This window comes from Monopterus albus, unplaced genomic scaffold (genome assembly GCF_001952655.1).
Source record: "Monopterus albus unplaced genomic scaffold, M_albus_1.0 scaffold107.1, whole genome shotgun sequence".
Taxonomy (NCBI): domain Eukaryota; kingdom Metazoa; phylum Chordata; class Actinopteri; order Synbranchiformes; family Synbranchidae; genus Monopterus; species Monopterus albus.
Window position 1 is genome coordinate 445,418 of NW_018127987.1, and position 11,963 is coordinate 457,380.

General features: G+C 39.7%; 2 protein-coding genes across 2 annotated transcripts in view; one reads left to right on the plus strand and one right to left on the minus strand.

The window, feature by feature from the left end:
- Positions 1 to 8,758, plus strand: part of LOC109966220 (tumor necrosis factor receptor superfamily member 5) — a 9,676-nt gene extending 918 nt beyond the window's left edge. The window contains exons 2-8 of the mRNA XM_020610910.1: positions 22 to 147; positions 1,091 to 1,237; positions 1,347 to 1,440; positions 1,691 to 1,767; positions 3,747 to 3,857; positions 6,355 to 6,504; positions 8,168 to 8,758. Coding sequence (XP_020466566.1) covers positions 22 to 147; positions 1,091 to 1,237; positions 1,347 to 1,440; positions 1,691 to 1,767; positions 3,747 to 3,857; positions 6,355 to 6,504; positions 8,168 to 8,331 — 869 coding nt within the window. The 3' untranslated portion in view covers positions 8,332 to 8,758. The remainder of the gene's footprint in view (positions 1 to 21; positions 148 to 1,090; positions 1,238 to 1,346; positions 1,441 to 1,690; positions 1,768 to 3,746; positions 3,858 to 6,354; positions 6,505 to 8,167) is intronic.
- Positions 8,759 to 8,850: 92 nt separating this feature from the next.
- rbp5 (retinol binding protein 1a, cellular) overlaps positions 8,851 to 11,963 on the minus strand; it is a 3,912-nt gene continuing 799 nt past the window's right edge. The window contains exons 2-4 of the mRNA XM_020610911.1: positions 11,773 to 11,957; positions 11,205 to 11,306; positions 8,851 to 9,737 (exon numbers count right to left, since the gene is read on the minus strand). Of these exons, the coding sequence (XP_020466567.1) occupies positions 9,684 to 9,737; positions 11,205 to 11,306; positions 11,773 to 11,957 (341 nt within the window). The 3' untranslated portion in view covers positions 8,851 to 9,683. The remainder of the gene's footprint in view (positions 9,738 to 11,204; positions 11,307 to 11,772; positions 11,958 to 11,963) is intronic.

Below are 11,963 nucleotides of genomic sequence, written 5' to 3' on the forward strand. Positions count from 1 at the left end.
TGCTATCTCAACTTTTATCAGGAAAGTATGTGCAATCTGACTGTGACAGCACAAAGACGACTCAGTGTGCTGAATGTGGAGGTGGATTCTATACAGCCACAAAAAATTATTTGAATAAATGCCATGTCTGCAAGGACTGTAGTTCCCGTAAGTAACACACGTGCATGTACAGTACTGTATACACAAACACACACATTGTTTGTCACAATGCAAACAAAAGAACTTTCTCTTCCACCCACTGACTTTTTAATAGACGTTCAGCTATTGTTTCTTAACCTGAAAAAAATCACAAAAGCATTTTTTAAACATCTTGCACTATTCCTCTTAGTGAGTTTTTGATTAGGCCACATTTGATGAAGTGATACAACCATAAGCCTTTGTTCTGCATATTTCACTCAGTGTGAAAATCATGTAGTTTAAATTAAGAGCTCAAGTTAACCCACACATACAATATAATAATCCTAACCACCTTGAAAACATTTTGCCCCCATACACTTCTAATTTAACAAAGGTACTGGGTGCAGCCTTGTGTATCGACTTTGCACTACCTCTGGTACAAAAGTGACTCCAGCAGCAACAAACATCTGTGTCACATGAAAAAAATGATTTTTTTCAAACCAAGAATGCAACTGAAAAGCAAACTGTGATTTTTGTTAATTTGACTAAAGGTTTTGTAGAGTGAACAATGCCTTCATTGAACTTATGCTTAAACGTTTGTAGTAGAAAGAGTAAAACAACCATAAAGAGAAGCAAAAAGGCTCCAGAGACAAAGCAACCACAGAGACATCTACAAAGAAATACAAACCAACTATAAAATGTCCACAGAGATGACAACAAAAAGACACAATGTCTTTAGTTGAAGGAGATCCAGAACAACCATAAAAGAAACACAAAATGACCAGAGCCTTTTACATGTCTGTGCCCAGGGACTCATTATCTCATAATCTACAAGTATCCCTGTGCTATCTTTAGATTTTCAGTTCAGAAGAGACAAATGTTTATACAGACATATGAGAGCAGCTCAGGACTGATCCAACCTCCAGGACAGACTTTACCTCCTCACTTCTGTCTTCATCTTTGACCCTTTCAGATAACAACCAGAGAAAAGCAAAAGACTGCACAGCTACAGCGGACACGGTGTGTGAGTGTGTGACTGGTTTCTACTGTAGCAATGACCAGTGTGACCACTGCCAGCAAGTGGGAAACTGCCCTCCAGGAGAAGGTGTCAGGCTTCCAGGTAGGCTTCCATTATACATGGCAACATAAATGATCATGTACTCTAGTAAGTTTTCAGATTGTCAGAGTCCTAATTGAGAAATGACTCCACATCTCATTCCTTCTCGAAGCCACTCGCACCAGTAATACAGGCTGTGCCCCATGTGAAAAAGGGACCTACAGCAATGTGACAGATTCCTTCTCACCCTGTAAACCACATACCAGGTAAGACAGTCTCTCCACCATTATGGTCATTACTACAATAAAAGCTGAAGGAGGATGTCGATGGCTAGACTGTGAGCACATCATTTATTATTTATCCACAGGAATGACATCATAACTTTCTAGTACAGCTCTTTTTTGTACATCCATTTCAGTAGGTTTTACTCTGACAAACATGCTCTCTCATTTCCAACTGGCTGTGGATACACTGTACTTATGAGGATATTTGTTTGTCTTTGAATGTCTTTTCCAGATGTGATGAGATTGGGAGAGTGTTGAAAATTCCAGGAACCCTAACAACTAATGCCATCTGTGGCGACATCAAACATCGTGCGTCTCCCATTTTGACTTTGGGCTGTTGTTTCATACGCCTTCTTTTCAAATCTTATCCCAAGTGACTCAGTGTCTGTTGACCTTGAGTTCCGGTCATAGGTTCATGTTAGTAAGAGAGGAAGTAGAAGCAGTACAGAGGGGAAACCATTTCAAAGGAAGAAAACAATGGAGAAAAATATGCTGCAGTTAGTATTTCGTGCTGTGATTGGTGGTAAAAGGTAATTTCACATTAAGAAACTAAAGACTGAAGCTGCAGTAATCAAAATATTTATAATAAAACCTATACAGAATTATGAACTAAAACTGCCCTCAGTTCTGAAAAGCTTAAGTTTCATCTTACTGCTCAGCTGTCGGACCCACAGCTGTACTGTTGTGGTTCATTCTTAACACTCTCATGGCATCATTTTTGCTGCAAAAGGCAGCTGTTTTCAGCAAAAGTTATAAAGATCCATCCATAGCTTGAGAGTAGCTGGTGAACATAGTAGAGCATTTAGCATCTAAAGAGTCAGATACTTTCCTCAGGAGTCATTAGGGACCAAAAACAAAGCCCCAGGTGGCCAACAAATCAATCATAGGTTTAAGGAAAGGAGTCAAGTCTGAGTGGAGGCTGTGAGAAACAAAACACTACAAGCTTTTGGGACTGGACCATGTTCTTATTTTCATAACCAAACTAGCCAGGGTTCCAAATTTACTCAAGTAGCAATAGGTAGTCAGAGGCTGGAATGCACTGTAGGATTAGAGACGGGGGCCATGACGAGATGCAGTGGTGATGGAAAAATAGGAAGGGTTCAGGAGACTGTTGCAAGATGAGTAGCTGTGGCCTGCACTCTACAGCCATGAGGTGATGTTCTGACCTCGATGCTTAGCATCAACATGCTAACATGCTAATGCTATGCACATCCAAATTTTAAAAAGTCTTCTTTTATCCTGTTTAATGGAACATATCAGTATCAGTAGAGGGGCATGGAAGTAAATCCCCGCCAAAGTGTTTGAGGGCACTCTCACCATATTTCAAGCGCTGGTCAATTTGCAACTCAGCATTTGAGAGCACACAGACACAGATTTGTAAGACCAATTTACTCAAGTAGCAATAGGTAGTCAGAGGCTGGAATGCATTGTAGGATTGGAGACTGGGGCCATGACAGGATGCAGTGGTGATGGAAAAATAGGAAGGGTTCAGGAGACTGTTGCATTTGAGAGCACACAGACACAGATTTGTAAGACCAAAATCAGATGTGAGCACGTAATCCCAGCCATGTACACTCGTTTCTAAGTCTGTGTTCTCAGATTTCTCCACAGGGCTTTGTGTGAAAGTCTGTCACTGGAGGTTTTGAAAGTGCACAAATCAAGTTTTGAGTCTATTCATTTTGTATATCACAATACAAGAAGCATGCAGGCACATTTGAAAGAGAGAAAGAGAGGATCAAATGTTGTCAAATTTGTCTCTTCTCTTACAAATCCATGCCTGTGTGCTCTCAAACGCTAATTTGAAAAGTCAGTAGCACTTGTTTCTTTTGTGCAATTTCAAACTTTTTGCCACAGAGTTTCACACAAACCCCGGTGGAGAAACTGGAGATCAGGGACTCAGAATGCATGGTCAGGATTACTCTCTCAAATCCGATTCTGCACTAGTAAACCTGTCTGCACACTATCAAATGTTGAGTTGCAAACTGAGTAGTGCTGGAAATGTGGTTTTTGCACCCTCAAACATTTTGGCAGGGGTTTGCTGACATATAGGGGGAGCAAAAAGTATAGACAGTTGCTGGTTGTGTACATACATGTTAAAAAAATAAATGACCTTGCTGACAGTATCATTAATGAGGAAACAAAAGTAGTATTCAGTGATTACACATTCCCTCTCTATATGTCCTAGAGGTTACAGTGAATTTATAAAGATACTTGTATAATCAGGAGAAGAACTTGATTCAAGTGTATTTAGGCCCCTCTAAAAACCCCTCTTTGTCTCTGTTCTTCAGACTGCTCCTTCATATTGCCGGCGGGCCTGTGGGCAGGATTCGCGTTGACGGTGCTCCTCCTAATGGCTGTCATCATCTGCATGAGGGTAAAACGCAGATCACGCAGAGCAGGTACATGTGTTTGTCACACACTTTTGCTCTTACACTTAAAAAAAATAATTCTGGAGAGAACTGCGTAAATATGACTACTGGTAGTAACTAGTTCCGTTGCTGGGCACAGCTGTGAGACACAACTGGCTTTGAAGTCTTACAGTTTAAGGTCATTGCTTATCTTGCTGAAACATTCCCTCCCACTGTTTCCTTTGCAGTGAATAAAAAAAAAAAAATCTCTGAGTAAAGTCAAATGAATTTCCCATACCTGATTTTCTTATATTAATTAGAATCAAGTGTGGTCTAGAGTTCATTTCTGTTAAAAAGAAAGTGTCAGTTCTGTGTTGTTGTTTTTTTTGCACAAAAACAGAATGTTTATAACCGTAAAACCCTGGCAGGTTTAGTGAGGAGCTGTTATAATGTGATGCTAGACAAGCATGACGAACTCAATGGGGGAAACCACATCCTGTACATATTCAGCCTGACACATTTATTTGGTATAATGTGACGCACACTTTATAGGCAGCCAACTCATACCGAGAAACAAGACCTAGGTATGCGGCACAGTCCCACAAGTGATTGCTTTGACTGAAATTATAATTTCACTGACATTTACTGTAGTTCCAGTGAAGAGGTGTGCTAGTACTGGAATTTACAGATGAAACACAGCTCAATAAAAACAGGTTGGGCGTCAAGAACAAGCGTGTTGATTGTTAACCTGGTGATGAGATGTTTCAGATTAAATGCCCCGGTTTTAAAAGAAGACAGTGTTAGTTTTTTTTGGTTGTTTACAGAAACTGATCATAGTCACATATTCACTAGAGAATACACTGGTTCCAGTGAGTTTCCGGTGTGTTTCTGGTGAATTTGTCTGGTTTCCTTCATATTGTCAAAATATGATTTCTACTCAAATTACTAAAAGAAACCATCTTGCTATGTTGAAAGTTGTGGTTTTATGTGCTGAGGTTCTGAGGTAACGTCTAAGAATTTTAGGTAGTTAGGACTTTATTGATCCCACAATGGGGAAATTGCTGTGTTCCAGCAGCGATAGAGAGCAGCAACAAAACACCATTCCAAAGATATGTGTGGTGTTTGTTTTTGTTTGCGGCGTTTTGCTGCCTGCCCAGTACACTAGCAGTGAACAGAATATGGTTTGTGCAGCTCAAAGCATCGTTTCTAAAGACAAATTACTTCCAGTGAAAACTATTTAAGATCTCTTTGGATTAAACCAGGAAACAAGTACTTTTCAATTTGAGTTTACATTCATTTGCTGAAGGGGGAAAATGTAATTACGTATGTAAGACGTGTAATTAGAAGTATGATTTAGCGACACCACAACAATTAGATGTGAAACCAATAATGGCTCAATATGCAGCTTGAAAACTTGACTAGACGACTCCAGTGCATGTACAGGAAGAATATGAAACTTTCCAGTGAGAGACGAGCAATTCCACTTCCGAAATGAAATTTTTTTTTTTGCAGATTCATATATTCTGGATGTTTTCAGTGAGGAAGATGAAGAAATAGATTCAAGAACTTTTACCTAGATAATTCAAGCAAGAAACAAATATTACTCCAAACAGATAATTTTGTCTAAAAACATGTGTGATGCTCTATATCTTTTAATGGGCAACTTAACTCATATAGGAACAGTAGGGAAAAATGTGCTGAGGCCCGTAAATGTTATTTGGTATGCATATATTCATTGTGTAAAATTGGATGCAAGGCATCTCTACTACCAAACAAGACAAAAATGTATTCAAATTACCACAAACCGACTGATACACATTTGATATGGGGGACATGAAGCTCCTGACGTTTCTTGGGTCTCGGGGCCTGCTTTCACTGATTAGCAATCTAGCCCTATGCCCTGTAAGTATTACAGGTTGCCAGAGAACTCTTGTGGTCAGATAAGATTTGTATCGGCTTCAGTGAATTTCAGTACCAAGTATAGAAAAAGCAGCATATTCAGCCAAATAATGGTGACACAGTGACTGGAACATGCTGAGCACACATAGCAAACAGCAGAAGTAGAATACACAGAATGGACAGACTGACAAGTTTATAGGGCTTTTGATACGTTTTCCACCCTGAAAACTTGACACCATTGGAGTCTGCTGCTGAGCCAGATGAGACTACAACCTGTTTCTCTGTGAAAAAGGAAACAAAGCATTCAAATGAACTGGAGATGTCTTTGATACTCAAAGAGTAAATGTGAGTAGGAGTATCGCTTTAATAGAGTCACACTGAGCTGTGGCACGTGAATTTTACAGTTTTATGAACTGTGGGCAAATTCTTATCAGGATCTGACTAGCAACCGATGCAGTGTCTGTAAATGTTGGAGAGACCGGTGTCACCTACACGCTAATCAAAACCACTCCAAATGAAACAGAAGTTTTAAATCTGTAGTATACATGGTGCATTTGACCAGTCTAAAGCTATTTATTATGGTCATTCAGAGACATTGTGAGCACGATACTGAACAATCTTATTTTTGACCCTGTTCTGTGTGTGACAGCCAGCTTCAGTGATCCTGTGGCTCTGGTGAAGAAGGTTCCTGCAACACTGGCCACCTCAATGGAGCTACCGTTATCATTTACAGAGATAAACGGTCACTGCCAAGAGAGCAACACCATGGATGACTGCAAGTTATCGCTTTTTAACCAAGGTGATTCGTCCTTGAACACTACTGGGTGCAAACACACCCCCGTTTTACATTTTCTATTATAAAACTTTTGTATTTTGAGGGCATTTTTCTGACAGTAGGTGAGATGCTAGAAAATGAGTAAATAAAAACGCAATAAGGGCTCCCAGCCAGACTGACCAGGGACATTGTAAATTTGTGGTCATCTTAACATCTATCCAAGGAACAGGAAAAAGGTCCTCACATTGTCTTGAGCTCCCAGCAATTTAAATCAGCAGTTGCAGTAATGTTTTGATCTATACAAAAGGATATTGAATGAATGAATGACACTTTATTACAGACTCAAGGTCCAGGTTCAGAGACAAATAAAAGCAATAAAAGAACAGTTTAAAACAAAACAATAAAGACAGAAAATACATAAAATGAGAACAAAAAGAACACCCATAAAACTACTGCCCCTTTAAAAGGCAGGCATACCAGTGTTTCCAGAGAACCGAAGTAAAACGCATGTGACTGTGTGCAACATCAGTCAACAATAAAATGATATGATTTTTTGAACCATTCAAGCGACAAATAAATTTAAACATCAGGTTTCTTAAAACAGTAGAAAATGTACTAACTCGAGATGACACGAACAATTCACTTGCACTCGTCCATCTAGGCTTTCTCAATAATATCCTTAGGGCGTCATTGTAAGCTACTGACAGTTTCCGAAGACTGCCCTTTTTATAATTACACCACAGATGGGCAGTGTACTGTACAAGGAAGTACAATACACTTTAAACAAAGCCAGTTTTACTCCCATATTATTAATGTCCGCCCCAATTCTAGGGCTTTTCATATCAATATCATACCCAATATAGCTATATCTATAGAAAGATTATGTTTAAACAGGTTAAAGTGAATAGTCACAAGATAGGAGGAGGAGGCATTTTGCATTTTCACTCAATTCATTGTCACCTAAAGGTTTAAATTTAGATTTAGATGTAAGATCATTTTTGTGATATGGTTAATATTTGGTATACGATTGATGTCTTGGCTATTTCTTGTTGAAACTGGACTACTGTCTAGAAATTTTTAATGGTTTCCAATTTTTTTTCTTTTTTCAGGAATTAATCTTATTTCATGTGATTGTATTGTTTATACATATATTTTTGTGATTTTTCTCATATTTATTGCCTGTGATTGTTCCTTCCATACTGGCATCCTTTGCTCCCTTAGTGGGGAGTTTGGCTCGGACATGGTTGGTCCCCTTTAGAGGCAGATTGTTCTTGAGTCAGTCGGACTGAAAAAACCTGAGTGGTATCTTAGCAGGTGTATATAAATGTGTTTTTCACTGCGATGCCTGTTTAACAATGCCTGACGAAGATCTTGTATAGATCAAAACATTGCTGCTAGAGCTAAATTAAATTGCTGGGAGCTTTTTTTTTCCAGTTTTTTGCCTTTGTTAGGTTTTTTTGGATGTGCGTGTCCAATGTTCTTTGTTCCATCTTAACCTCTAAGTCATATAGTCTGTTCTACACAACAGCCATGTGTGGTCTTCTACTGTTATAAATTTGCACAAACTTTTGATGAGGAAAAAAAATGGAACAGGAACATAGGTGTAAAAGATTAAAGGTATACTCTGTATAAACAAGAAATTTCCTTTAAAGGATGGCCACACTTTCTGTTCTTGTTATCCTCCTAGATGATAACCCGGTCAGACGCAGTATGGACAGCAGCTATCCTATAACACCACTGAAGGTCTCAGTGTCATTTGCTGAACCCACTCACTTCAATGGATGTGCAGGACACAGCAACTTCCTCAGGACCCACTCAGAGCCACAGGAGGACGAGTGGTGTGGGACATAACCAAGTAAATGCTGCAGCAGTATACTGATGGAGAACTGAGACTCCCTTGCACTGGGACATATTGCAACATGTTGTACAAACCTATTTACACCAAGTAGTATTTAATTTCTGCAGATTTGAAGGTGGCTGATAGTTTGTCGCCCCCTGCAGGTCCTTTATTAGAACTGTCAGCTTGGGTGGTTATACATACTGTATAATCAATGAATCCAACATCTTAAAACTCTTGATACCAAGTCACTAAGAACATTTGTGATATGGACAGACTGGGGCAGCTTTGTACTTTAGTTGTTCCTACTAATGTGAATTTGTCTTGGGTAGGAGCTTCTCAAGCTACAGCTCAGCACGGTCTCTATAAAGGACAATTGTTATATTTTATATTTTTCTTACTGTCATTAAATCCAATAAAGGTGTCTAAGCCAGCAACTAATGAATCATAGTCATGGATACTGTCTGTGTAGCCTGATAAATCTTATTCCGCTGTGCCATAGAGCTCCACTGATGTCCAAAAAAATATTAAAACTCATTAGTGAGTTACTGTCGGATTGTGTGACATGTTTGTTCATTATAATAAACCTGGTCACTGCAGTTGTTTCAGAGTCAGTCCCACATACACCATTTTGCTGCTGTACATACTGTATCTAGTGAAATGTGTATTAATCCACAGCGGAAAATATTTCATTGCTCGCCAACAGTTTTAGCATCTCTGTAAGCTGCTTTCGAAAAGAACTAAAGATCTATATTTTAATTAGGAACAATTGGTGTGAGAACCACAAACATTGTTGGCTTTAGATTTATTGACAGTAAGAAAAACAATATAATTCTAATATTATCCTTTAATTTAAACTATGCCTTTGTAATTATTATTTAAAAGACTTCTAACTTGTACTGTTCCAAATTCAGCCAGTGATATAGATTGTGAATTGTACATGTAAACTGATAGATTTTGTTAAGCCTTTTTTTTAAACTACACTGTAGTGCAAATTTTGACTTGAGAATTTCAGTGTTTACGACTTTTAGCACACACATAAACAGGCTTCTGAAATTGTAAACCTTGCAGTATAACCTGGTGTATTAAAGAAGCAGCACTGAGGCCCGACAGATATACGATTTGTTTATAACATTGTGACAGTAGATAGTGCAATATCAGGAACTACGTTGGGAATGTCTACACACGTCATTCGGCTCTGCTGTTCTCTTCTGAATCAGCACCATCAGACAAACTACTAAAACTGTGTGTAGTTTCAGATATTCAGTTTTGGTGTGATAGATCAAAAAACTGAGGACAATAAAAATGCTATAGACATTTATCTTCTATTAAGAATAAAATGAGGTTATTCTCATTTCACACGACTTCAGTCAGACTTCTTGAAGACTTGCTTGGCAACCACCCCTTGAACTCTCATCTCCTGCAGAGAGGCAAAAAGAGCATTGAGGACGGAGGAAAGAAGAATGGGGGACGGGGCGGGGGTGTAAATGAATAGCGAGAATCAGTGACAGTTTGGCACATCATTAAAGAAACAAATGAGACTGAATCCACAGCACCATCCCGTTTCCCCTCCCTCTCCCTGGCCTCATCCTTTGACCTTGTAATTCATCTCCCACTCTTTTACCATCTACTTATCACCTCCTGTTTTGGCTCACTCCTTCCTCTCTTCCTCCTCCCACTCCCCCTGATTAGTCTCTGGCCGCTCCCTTCTCCTTCTTTGTGTAACCTCAAAAATCCAACATTGCAAATCTTGATCCTCACTGGCATTTCTTTCCCAATTCTCAGCATCACACACGCCATCAACAACAGGCTGCTGTGTACCCACTGCAACAGAGGGATTAGCAATGGTCTGAAAGCTATTTGGTGGAACAATGCTGATAGTTTGAAATCTTAATCAGCACTGATGAATAATCTGTAATCTTAAACTCATTTACAACCAGAGTGCGAAGTTCCAATCCACTCCTTGGGTTTCGGCTCTGATTAGTTTGTCTTCCTTTACTAGGTCCTACTTCCTTCCTCAGCCATGCACAGGCAAACCTCTTTCAGTGTGTGTTATGCAGAGGATACAGTGAACACTGTATTGCTTTTCCCATGTTTGCCTGATTGCTTGCTCACCTTTTTCTTTTTACTGAGTAGGAGACGGATGAGTGACGCACTAACCATGCCCACATGTGAGATTTGAGGATATTTGAGATACTTGAGTTCAGTAAATTGATGAAATCTCATTAATGGAACTGGGTGTTGCATTTTCTATAAAGGCATCAAAGAACAACAGCGTATGTTGAGTAAGAGAGGAGCAGCGTACCGCCATGTTCTTTTACACTGGATTTTAAGGGGGATGGACTTGAGATACCGAGGAGATGTTGCCTGATGGATGACTGAAGTGGGACTGTGCTATAGTTACACTTTATTATCTGTGGAGCCAAGGTGGTGGCACAAATGCAGTGGGAGGAGCTGCACTACCTGGCAGGTGGAATAGACTGCCAGAGAGAAGAGCCTGGGATTAAAGACTCCCTGACATCTGATAAGAAAAAACTTTCCTACACACAAAGGCCGATCTAGTGTCTAAGCCAGAGTACAAGCCAAACATGAACTTCAAGCCCAGTTCTCTCTGTATTTGTTTAACAAAATAAACAAGTCACTGAGCTCTGTGTTTAGAACTGGTGTGTCCATTTCCTATCTGGTCACTCATAGGACTCTGTTTAACATTATGCAGCAGCTACTGTGGAACTTCCACACCCCTTGTTTTATTAGGATGTTCTCCCACATTTACTGTATCAACATAAGCATCCTTTTCAGCTTTATACTTTTAACTTCCTTGTTTTGTATCCTCTCGATGTCTCCCTCTGCCTACTCGCATCTTTTCACTCCATCCATACATCCTTACCAAATGCAGCTTGTCACCCTCCAGCCAGTGTGTCCAGCCTCGTCCCTCTTTTTCGCCTCGCTGTACACACACCAGCTTGTCTCCTTCCCAATTCACTGTAGTCTGCAGAAGCACAGAGGGTTTAATTAGTATGTAAAGCTGCTGGCATGCTGAATCACACAAGGACAAGAACCACTGTCCAATGCAAAAGGGAGACTAATAGTTCTTTTGAGTTTCTTTGTCCTGTCTTGAGTCTTATTTTGCTTCCGCTTGCTCACGTTTTGTTTTGGATCCATAAAAAAAACGCTACTTACTTGAATGAATTTTCTGAATGGATTTGCAAGCTTTAGACTATTATCTTCTCTTTCTCACGCTTGCATGCATTGCTTGTTGTAGGCTGGAGCCAGAACTTAAGCAGGAGGGGGTGATTACAAAACTAAATCACAGCAGTAGGTGGGTCACTCTCCTCAGATGCTCCAAAGCTAACTCGTAGAACATGTAATGGCACTGCATATTCACTGTAGCATCAAACCTGAATGTGCGTCCGAACACATCAGTCTGTTCATCAAGTGAAAACAAAAACACACACCTGACAGGTACGTCCATCCACCGGCCCCAGGTCCTCAGTAAATTCTTCTCCAATAGTGAAATCCATGTTGAAGTTCTTGAAAGTGGTGAGTGTGCGGATTTTCATGGCCCCTGTGTCTGGATTGTGGCTGATCACTTTGGTGGGTTTCAACAGACACACAATCTTCCTCAGAGCAAAATTAATATCTGAGA